The sequence below is a fragment of the Labrus bergylta genome, chromosome 6 (genome assembly GCF_963930695.1).
Source record: "Labrus bergylta chromosome 6, fLabBer1.1, whole genome shotgun sequence".
Classification (NCBI taxonomy): domain Eukaryota; kingdom Metazoa; phylum Chordata; class Actinopteri; order Labriformes; family Labridae; genus Labrus; species Labrus bergylta.
The window spans coordinates 22,028,663-22,045,084 of record NC_089200.1 but is presented as its reverse complement, the minus strand read 5'-3'; the positions used below and the strand labels follow the sequence as shown (position 1 = coordinate 22,045,084).

At 39.8% G+C, this 16,422-nt stretch overlaps 1 protein-coding gene across 1 annotated transcript in view; it reads right to left on the bottom strand.

Moving 5' to 3' along the window:
- Nucleotides 1-16,422, bottom strand: part of LOC109982516 (voltage-dependent R-type calcium channel subunit alpha-1E) — a 66,771-nt gene that overhangs the window by 3,904 nt on the left and 46,445 nt on the right. The window contains exons 20-45 of the mRNA XM_065956006.1: nucleotides 15,339-15,586; nucleotides 14,816-14,921; nucleotides 14,480-14,609; nucleotides 13,931-13,990; nucleotides 13,132-13,238; nucleotides 12,897-12,908; nucleotides 12,645-12,741; nucleotides 11,447-11,607; nucleotides 10,711-10,848; nucleotides 10,247-10,448; nucleotides 9,456-9,620; nucleotides 8,614-8,724; nucleotides 8,444-8,524; nucleotides 8,091-8,276; nucleotides 7,796-7,887; nucleotides 6,856-7,018; nucleotides 6,579-6,706; nucleotides 4,158-4,254; nucleotides 2,856-2,961; nucleotides 2,600-2,707; nucleotides 2,350-2,450; nucleotides 1,981-2,087; nucleotides 1,584-1,761; nucleotides 1,139-1,267; nucleotides 771-918; nucleotides 17-198 (exon numbers count right to left, since the gene is read on the bottom strand). Of these exons, the coding sequence (XP_065812078.1) occupies nucleotides 17-198; nucleotides 771-918; nucleotides 1,139-1,267; nucleotides 1,584-1,761; nucleotides 1,981-2,087; nucleotides 2,350-2,450; nucleotides 2,600-2,707; nucleotides 2,856-2,961; nucleotides 4,158-4,254; nucleotides 6,579-6,706; nucleotides 6,856-7,018; nucleotides 7,796-7,887; nucleotides 8,091-8,276; nucleotides 8,444-8,524; nucleotides 8,614-8,724; nucleotides 9,456-9,620; nucleotides 10,247-10,448; nucleotides 10,711-10,848; nucleotides 11,447-11,607; nucleotides 12,645-12,741; nucleotides 12,897-12,908; nucleotides 13,132-13,238; nucleotides 13,931-13,990; nucleotides 14,480-14,609; nucleotides 14,816-14,921; nucleotides 15,339-15,586 (3,343 nt within the window). The remainder of the gene's footprint in view (nucleotides 1-16; nucleotides 199-770; nucleotides 919-1,138; nucleotides 1,268-1,583; nucleotides 1,762-1,980; nucleotides 2,088-2,349; nucleotides 2,451-2,599; nucleotides 2,708-2,855; nucleotides 2,962-4,157; nucleotides 4,255-6,578; nucleotides 6,707-6,855; nucleotides 7,019-7,795; nucleotides 7,888-8,090; nucleotides 8,277-8,443; nucleotides 8,525-8,613; nucleotides 8,725-9,455; nucleotides 9,621-10,246; nucleotides 10,449-10,710; nucleotides 10,849-11,446; nucleotides 11,608-12,644; nucleotides 12,742-12,896; nucleotides 12,909-13,131; nucleotides 13,239-13,930; nucleotides 13,991-14,479; nucleotides 14,610-14,815; nucleotides 14,922-15,338; nucleotides 15,587-16,422) is intronic.

Sequence of the window (16,422 nt, the reverse complement as noted above, 5' to 3'; positions counted from 1 at the left end):
TCTATAAAACTCCTACCTGTCGCTGTAAGGTGTGTTTGCGTCCTTCGCTCGGTGAACGGGACTGTCTCCTCTCATGTGATGGTTCCCGGCTGCGCTCCTCAGAGTTGCAGCGTGACACATCAGGAGACAGAAGGTGGCGCCGTTCCTTAGATCGTCCCCTTTCATGTATGCTAGTTTCTCTGTGGTTGATTCTAGGACCTAAACACATGTTTGGATTTGAGTAAATAAGAACATTAAAGCTGGCAGGAAAAAAAATCACCTCAGTTTAGGTCAGAAAAAAAGAGGAACATCTTTGTGACTTCTCAGAGCTCTAAAGCAGTTAGGGTTAATTTTGTCAGTTCAAAGGCTCAAAGTGAGTATTAAGTTTATGATAAAAATATCAGGTAAAAATCAGGTAAAATTGCAGTAATTACACTGTTTCATAAAGTGAAATATATTAATTTCTGTAACAACCGTCAACATTTGATCAAAAATGCCATGAAAGTCATGAAAATTCTCATTTTGTTTGAATTTAATTTATGTTATCTAAATTAATTTATCTTGAATATTCAGTATATAAAGAGTTTACTGTTGTAAAATGTGTTTGTTCTAGGTCAAAAGCAGTTTAAATTAATGCACAATTATTGAAAAGTTTCAAAAGACATTGTAAAAATACTTTGGACTTTTTAATTGTACATATGTTTAGATCTTCAAACATCTCAGTGATATTTTCAGGTTAGAACACGGTCATGTTAAGACAGTGGTTTGATATGTTTGTGTATGTAAGTGACCTCTGTAGCTCCTCTGACGAGGCCTGTACGAGTCGTCAGGGCTGACTCTCTCCAGAGAGTGCTGCTCCTGCCAGAGACCATTCACGCACTGGTCTCCGATGGTGGAAAAGGAACGCTTCATCAGCTTATTGTCTGCTGACATCCCAGGCTACACACACATTAAACAACCAGAGAAGACAACACTCGAGTTATGAAAGACACCTTTACAGCAAGTCTCCCTCTCTCATTAATACAAAAATAAGAAAATATTTGTGTGCATAATTTAGCCAATATGAATTTAAGCATTTATTTTTTACAGTAATTTGGAACCCAGGATTTGTTTAGATCTAAAAAAAAAAAAGTGAATACAAATTAATAACGTCCATTACCTGTGGGTCAACAGCCAGTCTGGGCATGGAGGATGCTCTGATAGAAGCTGTCCGCTGAGGGGATTTAATATCTGTTGGGTCCTGCCCGGCCTGCTGCATCACTTGGTTATATTTTACAACATCAGGGACCTACACACAGAGAGCAACAAATGTCAGCCGATTGTTTCTCATTCATCTCCTTTGGAGATTGAAGAATACAACAATTTTAATGAGATTCTGTGATTTATAGAAATGGGAAAGATCTGACCTAATAACGGTATCGGGTCCGATATTGGTGTGATTTACATATTGGCAGTCTGACTGACGGCGACAATCCATGCCAATAATCAAGAAAAGATTCTTCACTCTCAGAGTCTGCTTTGAAGACATTCAGACTAACCCTAACCCTTTTTTATATGATGTTAACCTTCAGGAAATAGATTGGACTTGTAGTTTTTCTAGTTACCAGTGTGTGCAAATGATGGTGGTGGTGATGTGGGTGGAGGTAGGGGTGGTAGGGTGAACGATAGCTATCATCCTCCTCCTCTTCCTCATCCTCTCTCTCCTCCCTGGAGTGAGAAATTGGCTGCAGGAACATCTCTTGTGGAGAAATTGGACTGAGAGCCACAAAACCTCCCCTGGTGCTGAAGGAGCACACACAGACACAGACAAAAGATACATGACATGCCAACATGACATGACATAGTCACATGATGAATTTGCAAACATTTTCTGATGATGAAGGAAATGACAGTCTCTGCCCAGAATTCAAAATCAGGAAACAAGATATGTCTTTACCTTATAGCAAAAATAAAAAAAACTATGCGGCTAAATAAGAGAACAAATGAAAGTTCATTATTTACAGAGCAGATCCCGCACTGTGCCTGAGGAATGAAAGGGCTTTGGCATTGCATAGGATTTCTTGAGGCAGAGAGGAAGCATCCATTCGCTGGAACATTGGTGCATGTTTCTAAGGAGGTCGAGAAAAACACAGGAGGAAGATGAGGAATTTAAACAGGCTACATTTGCTCGAGCATAACAAGAGCATTGACATTTCGAGCAAATAGTCACAGAAAGAATAGAGAAATATCTTTATTTAAATGGCCAGTTGGTCATAAACTTTACAATTTATCTAGGATGAATGCTCGGTTTAATACAATGAATACTCAATGTCAAATAATAAATTATATATATATATATATATAACATATAAACTGATAGTGAAAAGGTACCTGCTCCTCCAGTTGCTGTCGCAGCTTCTTGGCCTTGCTCTGCTTGTAGTAGTCCATGATCATCATGGCGGCATAGATCTTCCCAATGGTCATGTCACTGGCTAAAAAAAAAAGGAGTAAGCGAAATCACCACACCTTGTAAAAAATCGATTCAGTTGTATAACCAGTTTAAAACTAAACATTAGCTTCTTCTTTTTTTTTGGAGAGTAACTATTGTACTGTTGAGCTGCAGGGGAAATGCTGATGTCACCTTTGTTAATGGGAACCAGCAGCTCCAATGACTTCTGAGAGAGATGAGGCCAAATCACACCAATCTCCTTCTGCAGGTCCAGGTCCATCTGATTTCTATCCTCCCCTCCTAGAAAGACACAAGGACTTAGACATCATATAGTAGGACATGATATGATAGGATAGGATACAATACACACATTAGGTGTTACTTTATGAAATCTGTTCAGTTACGCAGGGTAAAGGTGTGTCTATAAGGTGGTTATGTTCATTCTAACCTCTGGCTATCTTGACCTCCAAGGCGGTGCGGATGAGGGCCATGAGGGTGGAGGTGAAGTGAACGGACATGTCCTCGTCCACAGGCATGTTCATCAGGACAAGTCTCTAAAGGCAGCAGAGGGATTATTGTAGTCAGTAACAACCCACACACCAACAAACCATTATACAACATTTCACGAAGCTAAAGTGGAAGCCCAGAGTTGCTCTATTTGCTTGTTGTGTGAAACAGTCCTGTTGTACTGTGATTACAATGACTAAAGATTCTCGTTAAATCTTGAGAAAACAGGTTACAGATTGTGCTGTTTATTAAATGTTGCCTTGCCTACCATAAAAATTCCAATTAATTCAGCCCACAGACTTGACAGGGCATACAAGTGCAGGAGTGCCATTGTGACATTTCATAAAAAGCATCCATTAAATAAGTTCAGTTCGTGAATCAGAAATTACTGTAGTCCCATATTGAGATATGGAGATAAATCAATGACTAGCTTGAAAAAACAACTAACAATTGAATTTAATAGATTGATACAACATGGTGTTTCTTGTTTTTAAGAACATTAACTCTAAGAGCTAGATGATGAGACATATGTCTGGTTTTAATACAAGCTATTATTTAACAAAAACATGAACACTCTGTGATCTTGTTACCGTATGTTAGAGTAAGAGTAGTAAGTAAAAATGTGTTTATGGAGATATGTAAATTTTCCCTATCCAGTCCTGTAAAGGAAGATTCCAACAGGATTTGCTGTGTAGCTACAGTAGTTCTATGAAAGAAGACAAAACTCACACAACACACTTGGAAGCAGGAGATTAGCAATTCATCTGTGATGGCGCATGCTTGCAGGCTCACAAATGACACATACACTGGTTTACTGATAACACAACGCGGAAACACTGGGCTGTCAGGAGGAACATGCAGACAAATACAGTACATGTAAAAACAGAGAAGTATGAAAGACATGAGAATATTTGACAACAGACTTCTGCAAATGAGAAGATTTAGCATGACGATGTTTGGCAACTTGCTGACTGTTTTGCTTCTGACTGGCTCACAGATGTAAACTTCAACAAAGTCTCTTTCATCAGCCAACAAAAAAAGATGTCCTTTTGTTTCTGCCAAGATGCAAAGCCAAACAGGCAAATAATTACTGTAGCGCTGCCCATCTTCCATTAAAAAAAAAAAAATACTGGCGCTGCTTCAACAGGCATCAAACAACCAACAGACAAAAATGCCTTCATTTTCAAATATATGACACACAAAATCCTCAGCAGTGCCTGTTAATCTCTTTTGTTTTGTCTACCTTATATGCCAACTTGGAGGGGCATTTCTTGCCCAGGCCTAGAGGTGGCGACATGTTGGTCAACATCTCATACATGTCAGTGTAATGGATACGACCACTGGGGGCGCCAGGTAGCCATGAAGATGGGGATGAGAAGGAGGGGAAGTGAGGGAGTTGGCAAAGAAATGCCATAATGGTGGAAGAGTCGGGAAGGGTTTTCCAAGGAAAGGAGCAAATGAAAAGGTGGAGGAAAAAAAAGAGAAAATAAAGAATGAAGGAGATACAAAAGACAGGATTATTTCAAGGCATCACATAGCAGGAGAGAATAAAGTAGGAGAACTAAAACAGGTTGTATCCTTTCTATGCTGCCATCAGGGCATAGAAATCTGGGAAAGGAGAAAAACTCACACAGGATAAGCAAAGAAATGACAGCCTCACTGGATCTGGTACAACTGTGTAATACTTACCTTTTGTAGCCTTTGATGCAACACAAAACACTTCTCAATACCAGATCCAAAAGGTAGAAAGGTACAGGCTTTTTCCCCAGAAAATTGCTCCAAAAGTCAGATGAAATCTCTAATAGAATTGAAGTTTTTATATGTTTACTTGTAATTGTCAATGAGGGACTTCCTGTGCCTTAGTACCCAGAGACTGGAATGTCATCATTCTTTGAGTAACCCACCCCTAACAGTCAAGCAGGGTGGTGAAGGGAGGGAATGGAGGAGGATAGAAGGGATCCCACACTAAAGAGGGGATGGGCGGCACCAAACCTTGCATGCCACCCTGTGAGGGCAGTTCTTTCCAAAGCCCAGAGGAGGTGAGATAGTGCGTACAACTTTGTACATCTCCTTATAGTGGAGCCTACCACTGGAAAGAACATACACTTCTTTAGTTGTGTGTCATGGCATCCTTGTAGTCCACAACATTGACTGTACATAAAGATGGACGGTGTGTCTCCACTTGTTTGATAAAAGTGCAGCAGTAACAACCTCCTCTGATAGGCACTCACATATAGTACTGTCCTTTGGACATCACCAAAACACACAATTCACTTGCGGATATAAAAGCAAAGATCCCTCAGGCTGGGGTTCCAAATCAGATTAGATTCTTGTGTCCGTTTGAGGCAGACACTCACGGTTTTGTAAAGTTCAATGACTCTTGTGTTATTGTTACTAATGTTTCCTCGTGTTGTCGCTCTACTACTCTGCTAAACCAGAGACGCATTTATCAACAGAGCTGTCAATCACGGAATTAAACCCCTTTGTATGGCATCCAATAACTTCAAAGTTAAAGGTCATACATTATGCAATATACACTTTACCATGTTTTTTTCTTGCACTAATACGTATGAGTCCCTAGCCTGTCTACAAACCTCCCAATTATGACAAAAGTCCATCCTCTCTGTCTTTTGCCTGCTCCATTTTTCAGAAAATGTGTGCTCAAACACGCTGTTTGGAGATTTTCCCTTCATGACATCACAAGGGGCAGTAACCCCTCCGCCAGGTGGGTGACACTCCCCCAGCTGGGTATTTGTTCCGCTCTCTGAGTCTACCTTTCTACAGTAAACAATCGGGCATGGTTCAAGAAAGCCCAATCCGCCTCACCTTCCAGAGAGGGGGCGTGGTCAGACAGAGCTCATTTACATATTTAAAGGTACAGACACAGAAACAGCCTGTTCTGAGCAGGGCTGAAATAGAGGGGTTTATAGGCATGATAAATACAGGATCAAGATTTATAACATTATTTAAACTGGTTGAAAAGGAGGATAATATGTGACCTTTAACAGAAAAGTGTACACTTGAGGCAAAATAAGAACGAAAAATTTATAACAGAAACTATGTTTGAGAATTTTTTTTTGACTTGTATTATCATTTTATGTCTTGATCCATGCGCCTTCTGTTAACATGCAGGAGGCGTAGTGTATATACTTTATCCAGTCAGTAAAGGGAGCTCCAAATACTTTGGATACTTCAGAGCTTTCATGTCGTCCATCTTTTTATACAGTCAATGGTCCACAAGAAGGCTGAATGGGGTCTGAAAACAGGCTATGTCCTGTTCAAAAAATGAGTTCTCAGACAAAGTAGCAATACAAATAAACATTTAAATATCTCTAACGAACAGGTATAAAAATGACTATTTCAATTACTTAATGAGCCTGGTAAAATCTTTTAAGACATGGTTATTGTGACAAGACAGAAACCCCCAGATTGCTACCCCCCACATAAAATATTAGAGTCAGTGTCAGTGATAGCAAATGTAGATTATAAAGACAATCAGTTACCTCAATAAACAGATGTGTTTGAAATAAACACAATGAACAATAGGGTTTGAATCTTAAATCCTTACTTATTAATATTACTTACTTACTAATATTTTAAAATCACTAAAAGTAACATTTTTTGATTCACTTATGATAAAATATAGGGAAAAGAAAACACTGACCAGGCGGCACGGTCATACTCCCCCCAAATCCGAACAAACTCATCCAAGTGATGAGGACCCAAGATGGAAGAGTCTCTCGTTAAATACTCAAAGTTATCCATGATCACAGCTACAAACAGGTTCAGCATCTGCACAGAAGACAAACAGCAGAGAAAAACAAAAATTGGTGACATTTAAAACATCTTCACCTGGTGTTTCAAGCACATCAGGTTAAGTGTTCAGAGTTATCCTTGTTGTACTTAGAGAAATCTTTAACACTCCAGTTTCCTTGTCTTACCAGGAAAGAGCTGAAGAAGATGAATGAGACAAAGTAGAAATAGGCAAAGTCAGAGCCACAGCCCCCCTCCTGGTCAGGCGTCGTTACTGCTGGGTCTTTCTCACACTTCTGTCCTCCCAGACATGACAACATGATCTCCTGCCATGACTCCCCCGTGGCACTCCTGGACACATACATAACACAACCCCATAAGGAGGAAGACGAGGAGGATGGTTAGAGCTCTAGCGGTCCAGATCACAGTTTATTAACAGTTTTGTCTGCCATCTGGACGGTGTGATCAAAGCTTTTGGACTCACACCGGATGCTTCAGAGACGGTGTGAGCAATTCAAATGTGGAACCTTGATGTCCAGTGTAACGCTTACATTGTCTGTACATTCTGAATACTATATGGCTGACCTTTAAAAGCCTTTAAATACTAATATAAATGTTTCATATGGTCCATTTTCTTAATTCTGGTTTTACCACGGGCTTTCTGTCAGCTGCAGTTTCTCATTATACACAGCCAAAGCAAATTAATCTTGAATTCTATCAGTTTTAAATGCTGTGTCGTTATTTGTCTTATAAGAGCCAACATATCATCTGACCCTCTGGTAAAAACAAAGCTGTTTACTGAGGAAGTAAGTGGTACACTGCATTATCTATCACCCCTTGATGCTGAAAAGGCCCTGGGGTATTTACAAAGAAAAGTCCTACTGTAACCTTCCAACATTATTTGAACTACTGCCACACTGTTATTTAGTCAACCAAGTGTTGTTTGGATTCCTGCTGGTTCAATAATGGTAATTTCTTTTCAAGTTAAGTGACTGGATTGGGTACATGAGTTTCATAGTGTATCATGAAACAGCTTGCTCAATTATTTTGTTAATGATCTGAAAGAAAATCAAACACAAAGAAAAATTTGCAAAAGAAAAGACAGAAACAGATCTGAAGTTGTTGTACCTGAACAGCAGCATGAGAGCACCAGAGAAGGTCTTGAAGTTGTTGTGCTGGGTAATGTGTGTGTTGTCATTCAGCTTTATGTTCCCAAACACCTGATTCAACAACATATACACACTGAGATTAAATAACATTCAAAAAAACAACACAAAGGCAGCACATGAGATGAAACATTGTAACTGTTCGGATTTTTTCTTTTTACACCGAAAACAGCTTTCTTATGCAGCTTGTAATAAACATGAAGATTGTACACCATTTCAAAAGACACAGAAATAGATGCAGCAGCTGTATCTCTCACCTGCATGCCAATGATGGCATAGATGAAGAAGAGCATGGCGATGAGCAGGCAGACGTAGGGCAAAGCCTTGAAGGACTGGACAAAGGTCCACAGCAGGATCCGGATGGTGTAACCCTGCCTCAGCAATTTGATGAGACGAGCTGCTCGGAACAGCTTCAAGAAGCTCATGTTGAACGTGTCAACGAACTGAGATACATACACAAGAGAGAGGGGAGGTTATTGGTTAATGGAATTTTGTTTGGAGATATCCGCTTGTTGAATACAAAAACAATACTGTTTATGTTCATTTAAAAAATTATATTTTTAGTGATTCATAGCTGTGCTGTTTAGTGACAGTGTTATTTTCTTATTACCTGCAAATCCACGACAATCTCTGTGATGCTCCCCAAAACAGTGATGAAGTCAAAAATGTTCCAAGTGTCTCGAAAGTAGTTCTGCAAAAACAGCAGAGATGCTTTAAGACATTTTCAAAAACGATTGTGAATTAATATATAGGCAGCTGTATGTTGCTGTTTTCTCTCACCAAGAGGCCGAATGCCATGATCTTAAGGACACACTCAATGGAGAAGAGAACAGTGAAGGCTGTGTTCAGGTGCTTCAGTACAGCCTCATATGCCGGCGGGGCAGAGTAATACTGAAAACAGAAGGGCAGCAGGGGTTAAACTGTAGGAAATGTGCGTGAGTAAAAAAAAAAAAAAAAAAAAAAAGGTCACTGCTGCGTATGACACCAGTCTGATATCAGTGTGAACTTGTGCTCCCTGCAGGTATACAGTTTGACGGAAGATTCCTCCAGACCCATAAATAGTCCCTCAGTCTCTGCACCTCTCATCTGCGGCACTATAAAAAGAGTCATTCCTCTGGGGGCGGCAGCCACAGTTAATGAGGTCATGCTAAATAGCAGCCCGTGGACATTATAGATCAATATTTAATACAGGCTGAGTCACCCGCGCCTGTCTGTCTGACTGTCTGAACAACCTGTACGGCTCCAGAAAAGGCCAACATGAGAAATAAATTCTGCTGAGAGAGAGCTGAAGAAAAACATCCAAATCCAAATGAAAGCAGTGTGTTTGGTTATATAATGAAACCTAAGATGGACACATCAGTTTTCAACAGATGTCTTTAGTCAGGAGTGACGCATCTTGGTTTATTTTTAAACTAAAGTGTTAAAAGTCACAAGTTTACTGCAGAATGTGCCGCTCAGAAGCAACACATGGTGTGTTTTTCTAGCAGCAAACAAAGAAAAGTCAGTTGTTGTCCTCTTATTTTGATTCTTTAGAAGAACATTTGTTTTGTCAATTATTTGTCTTTTCACTCTTTTGTAAAAAAAAAAATAAAAATCACCACCAAGACCTTCAGCTTCCTCACCTTCATCATCAGTACAATGGTGTTGAGGGCGATCATGGCCAGGACGGTGTACTCAAAAGAGGGTGACACCACGAAATGCCACAAGCGGTACTGGAACGTGTGCCGGTTTTGGGGCATGTAACGGGTCAGGGGCTTGGCACTGATGGCAAAGTCTATGCATGCTCTCTGGAACACAGAACAGAAGAGAGAGGGAGGGAGAAAAGTGACGCAATACAGAAATAAACAGCACATTGTACTACTGTCAAGCTGTTTCACCAAACGAACGTTCTTTGTTATTGTTTGTTTTCAGCTGGGCAAAATAACGAGACAAAAATAATTGTTCTTAACTTTATGTTTATGGATTTGTTTATTAGTTAGAGCCAACCAGAGTACAATTTAACGATATTGGTTTCACAGAATTCACAGTAAACAGTTTGTTTTTTCTAAGTAATGAGGCAGATGGGAAAGATGCGACTGATTTAATCCATCCATCCATTTTCTTCTGCCTATCCGAGGTCGCGTCATTGTGGCAGCAAGTGCAGTAAGTCAACCCAGACTTCCCTCTCCCCAGCAACGTTTTCCAGCTCCTCCTGGGGGATTCCGAGGCTTTCCCAGGTCAGACAGGATATATAATCCCTCCAGTATACTCTGGGTCTACCCCGGGATCTCCTTCCAGTTGGGCATGCCCAGGAAACCTCCAAAAAGAGGCATCCTAATCAGTTGCTCAAACCATCTGAACTGGCTCCTTTCGAGTGACTGATTTTTAGTTTAAAACAAAATTTAAGAAATTATTTCATCATGACTTTCCTCACCTCGTTCTTTTCCAGGCTGCACTCCTCCATCATCTTATCCCCCTGTTCCTGGAAGGTGATGATGATGAGAGCCACGAAGATGTTGACGAAGAAGAAAGGAAAGACGACAAAGTAGATGACGTAAAAGATAGACATCTCCATCCTGTTGCCGTGGCTCGGACCTCTGTCCTCCTCCGTCACATCTACTGAGTGCTGCAGAACCCTGGAAGACAAACATGATGCTCATGCTAATGCTTAAAAACTCAAGAATCCCAATTAAAAAAGCGAGATCACACAGGTAAGAGAATTCCTTCATCAAAGGTCAGATTTAACCATAACCAAACTGAACGCCGAATGTTAAAGGTTAAACTGCTAATAAAAATAAATGAGATTGAAGAATTAAAATGGTACAAAGGAAAGTTCCAGCTTCATTTTGTTTCTTCATCCAGCATCAGAATCAGCACTGAGTCCACTCGTCCACTCACTGAGGCCAGCCCTCTCCCGTTGAAACAGTGAAGAGGGTGAGCAGAGCCCAGACGATGTTGTCGTAGTGAAATTCGTGTCTCTTCCAGTCTCTCCTCTTCATCTCTTTCTTGTCCTTTCCGTAGTCAATGTAGTAACCCCTGGAGGAAAAAGGAAATAAAAGTACCAAACAAAAGTTACAGGAGCAAATAAAACAACACAAAGGCACAGTTACAATGCTATATAGTTTGATTCCATAATGAATTCACTTTACTAATACTGCCCAGGATAAAGAAATACAGGGGGGAAAGTGTTAATAATTCCCTTTTTCCTCTCCTCTTTTTTACCTCTTTTGTCGTTTCAATAAAAAAAGAAGTTAAAGATAAAGAGAGAGGAGAAACAAAAACCTAAAATAATACATTTATTAAAAGGAAATTGAAATTGGGTAGAAGGAAAAAGAAAGAAAAGGGGGAAAGAAATGGAAACAAAAGACATGGAAGGAAAGATGAAAAAAACAAGAATAGAAAAAAAAGAATAAAGGGGAAAGAAGGAAGCTAGGAAAGAAGATAGAGACAGAAAAGGGACAAGGAGAATGATGGAAAGAAGGAAATAAGAAATATTAAAGGGAAAGAAAGGAAGAGAAAAAGGAAAGAAGGTAAAAAAGGGGGAAGTTAAGGATATTAGAAAGAAAAAAGAAAAAGACTAAAATAAAGAACGATAAATCTGATTAAAGGTTAAAAAGAGAGAAGAGAGTATTACTGGCAGTCCTTCTCGGTTGTCTTGGAGCTGTCGGTACAGTAGAAAAACTTCCCCTTGAAGAGCTGCACGGCGATGACAGCAAAGATGAACATAAAAAGCTTATAGACGATCAGGATGTTGAAGACATTTTTCAGAGACGTCACCACACAGTCAAACACTGCCTGCAAGACACGAAACAAAGAAACACAAGTGGAAAAACATGAGGTTAGATCAGGGAATAACAGTCTGAGCTGGGGGTCACATCTTTAATTGCTGATGTATCCAAGTATCCATTTATGCGTCAGCTATTGTACAGACTTGTGAAATGTGCAATTTCATTGCACATTTCGAATGTTTTTCTTTCTGTTGTGTATCTGATTCTCTGTCAACATTGATCATGAATGTGTATACACAATGCACACACACACACACTGCACAATGCCCTTTGCCTTTTTTAGATTTTTACACAAACGTTTCTTTACATGCAGTATGCGTACTGCATCATTTTGTTGTATTGTTGTGTTGCACATAAGTTCAATGACAATAAAGCTTTTGAAACTGTGGGATGTGGACATTATTAGAAGCAAACACATGACTACTTCGACACTCCTCCAGCTGCTTCTCAAGCTTTAAGATAATGGATGGATGGATGTCAAAACAATAACATTGATTTTAAATGTATTCATAAATACATTTGACTTTTCTTGTATAAACTTTTAACCTACACACACTTGTTCTTCCCTAAAGACCTGTGTATAAACTATCAAGTAAGTGTGTTATCATGGTTTAAATTAAAATGTGCACATTTTAATTTTGACCACCTTAGAGGCAAATAGACCCTGGCACCACACCTGAGATCTTTGGCACCTCCCCCTAAAGGGGCCCGGACCCCAGGTTAGGAACCAATGCTTTAAATTGTCCCACCTCTCCTCCTCATTTTTATTCTCCCTGTAGATAGACTAGGTGTGAGGTTTCTTCATGCCTTGATGCTCACAGTTTATCACCTCACTACTCATCGCCTCATCAGTCTACTTGTCTTGTCTCTGCTCTCAGACGTTCAACACACAGCTATGAATGATAAGAGACGAGCCGTCTGAAAGCTATTTCATATGTTTATTACTTTGTGTTAGTTAAATCTATTCATTCATGATCAAAATAAGACCTTGATATTGTTATACAAATAATACACGTATGAACACAAATCCAAAGCGGCTCTGACCTTGAGTTTCGGGAGTCTCTTGATGGTCTTGAGTGGTCTGAGGACTCGTAACACTCTCAGAGATTTGATGGTCTTTATGTCTCGTCCTTTGCTGTTTCTGTTAACAAAGATAAAGTGAGTGTGAGCATCACACCATTGTTTGACACTCTTAGATACATTTTTTTCAATTGTATCTGTTAAAATATGTTTAATAAAAAGTTACAGTATTTGTTGTAATTAGGGAACATTTTACAAGTTACAAGTTTTTTTTACCCCAACACATTGCTGGTGGACAGTCCCGTAGAGGTATCATCCACAGAGGGAGTTAAACAGGAAAGAGGAACATTTATATCAACAGTTATAATGTAAGAAAAAAATGAACGCGATGCGTACATAAAACAAGTCAACATAAAAATGTTTCATATAAATATATTACAGCTGATTCGAAGACGTTTCATTTTTTTGGACTTTTGATTTATGTAAATGAGAAAATAAACATTCTACTGACGAGAGGGCGAATGCCACCAACGCTCCCACCACGACGATGAAGTCTAGGATGTTCCACAGATCTCTGAAGTAAGAGCCATCATGGAGGATCAGACCCTGGTCAATCATCTGAGGGCAAGTCAAAGCTGTTCATGAGAAAAACATCCTGCTCCACTGTAGTTTGCAAGGGCAGGCCAAATCTGTTTTTATATATGACAATGTTTTAGGAGTATCTGTTGAAGTGTCTTAAATATAACGGCGTCAATATAATATATAATATAACGGCATGAGCACTGGGCTTAACAAAGTTCTGAAGGGGAAAGGTCATTACCCTGTGAAGAATTAAGACCCCAACAAAATGTTACAAGCTCAATCTGAATAGATTGTCACGATCAATAAAATGTATTGAAAAGAAAATGAAGGGTCAAAAGTATACACTCCTTGTCTGTCTAATTGTGAGTACAAACTGATCGTAAAATATCAAACATTTGCTTTAGAACAAAGATCTATTTAACTTCTAGTCAATTGTATGATGTCATCAATCATAAATCAGCTGAAAGTGGTTGCTTTTTACAATATTTGCTGTTTGAATACATGTTTGAATCAGAAGATTCTACAGACTACAAATGGACACAAGATGGAAACCATGGGGCGTCCAATAACGACATATCTTTAATCGCCAAATCTTCTTCACTTATATTACGATATCTGTTCATAGAGATTAGGAAAACTTTAGGCTGCAGAAGCTGTATTTAAACTTGACCACAAAGTCTTGCTATTGATCACCACACACAGGCACAGATGATTGTATAACGTCTCACCTTAATAACCATTTCAAATGTGAAGACTCCAGTGAAAACATAATCAAAATATCGCAGAACCTGCAACCAGTGTGAGACAACAATCAGACAATTAGACACATACATGATAAAAATGTGTCTCACTCAAAAAGGGACTGTTTTTTTTATTTTTTAACATGCTCACAACCTGTAATGCCTTTTATACTTGACAGACTCGTATCTTGTTGTACAATGAGAAACAGACACATCAGATGAGGGTTACACCAAGTATTTAGCTTCATTCTCCAATCTACATCTACTCTCAGGGATTAAACTGTTCCCCTTTAAATCCCAGCAGAGACCTTGTGTGAAACAATTGAAGGAGCTGCTTGTTAGAAATGTTTTCTCTTATCTTTCTGGGGCTTATTCGGCAGCAATTAGTCCCATAGCACAGATAAAACGTGATTGATAAGAATCCCCTGATTGATTCGATTGAAAGTAATGGAGCAGAAATATTCAGGTCCCTATGAAGCCATTCATGCTGCAGCTGTATGTCAGATGATATATTAATGAATGTGAACAGGCAAAAACCTTATTCCAGTCAGAGGAGGTGGCTACAGGGTCCTCGGCAGCCAGTGCTATACTGCTCGCAGCTATGACCAGCAGGATGCACATTTCAAAGTACCTGAGGTTGACTACGTAGTGACATGCTCGACGCACCCTGAAGGAGAGCAGAAGACAGAGGAAAGAAGTGACACAGAGGTCTGAAACCACTTTGACAAGAGTAACAAAGCAAGAGGTTGAAAGAGGCTGCATAGTTGATCAACATGAAGATTAAATTCTGAACATGTGTAAACTGTAAGAGTTGTAGGAGCTAAATGTGTCCATCCTTGTTTCCTGTGACAGAGAAGAGGGGTAGAAACTTACGGGTTATCAGGTTTGAAGATGAACATGCTGTCTGGAGTCACAGGGTTCACAGTCTCCTCTGCTTCTTCCTTCTCTGACTTACAGGTCTCAGGGTCTTTATTGTTGACTGAGGAATGTGAGAAGGAGGAGAGAAGGATATAAGGAGAGTAGTAGGTGCCTTGAATACAAACAAGGAGGAAGGCCTCAAAAAGTAGCAGAAGCTTAGTTTTCAAAGCTTAATCTTAAAAATATCTGCTGAGAAAAGACCGAGGCAAGCAGTGGTAAGACGAATCAGAGAAATGTGGGGGACAGCTTAAAGATGAGTCAATGAGTCATTGCCTCTAAAAATGCTGAAGTGTGGAGGCAACGATTTACCCAAGGAACAACAGATATGAAATGAAACATGACTGTGGAACTGCATGACCTATTTCCCATCTTTAATTAATCCAAAAACTAAATTTGCCACATTTGTTTCACATTTCCAGACCAGCCATGCAGCTGTAGGAAGGATGCACAGTGATAAGTAGTTGAGGACTTAAGTTACCTGTGATTGTGGAGAGCTCCAGAGACGACTGAACTTTGGCCATTTCGATTATCACGCTTGAGCTGAGCGGACATTTTTTGTGCTCCTGCTCGGTTTCTTCCTCCTCCTCCTTGTTTGTCTCTGGAATGGCAGGAGGGGACGGCTCTGATTGCTGAGGAGGTTCTTCCTGTGCCTGAGGACACAGATCACCCGTTTGGGTCTGGTTTTCTGGAGAGTCGGTGTGTCCTTCTTCACTTCTCTCATCCTGTCTGAAAATACAGAAAATGGGAATTGAAAGTGATATACATCGTGGTCGGGTAAGTCAGGTCGTGAATCTGTTGTCTCAAAGCTACCTGCTTATAACTCTCTAAGGGGAATTTCAGTTCTTGGTAAGCCCAGGACTGCATAGTAAATATGTGATATGCTATTACATTGTTTAATTATGGGAAAGCAACATTAATTGAGATAAATAAAAACTTTAAAACTTTAAAAATGTAAAAGTGCATATTAGCTATAACATAGAGTTTGCCTATCTGCTATTTCCATTGTTTAAAATACTTTACCTCTGTTTGTTACATGGCATCCATCCATAGGGGGCTATTTCCTGGATGGCTTATCTAACTGTCATCCTGCACTTTGTGTATAAGCCAAGTCTCCACAAACTAAAGCAAACAAGGTGGTTCATAAGAATGCCACAGAAAAGTTTGATATGATGAACAATGACAACTATTTGCTGGGCTCTACTCCACAACACTCTCTCTTGGAATCAGTGGCGATTCTAGACTCCATAAGGACCCCAGGTAAAAATGTATTGGGGGCCCCACCAACCAGCGTTCATCACCATTACGTCCTCATGCTTCCTCCTCTTCCTCTTTCTTCCTCCTATTTTCACTCCTCGATAGATAATTCCTCTTTATTTTCGTCCGGTTACTGTCATTAACAAATTTAGGTTTCCACAGAAATAATGCATGCGACACTGAGCAGAGCAACACGAGTGAGTGCTGTCAGATGGGGACCCCTTAAGGAGGTTTCCTACTGTCATTGTGAAATTTGCCCATCTTGAGCCACTGCTTTGGTTTAAAGTTTGTGAGCCCTCATGGGGGCC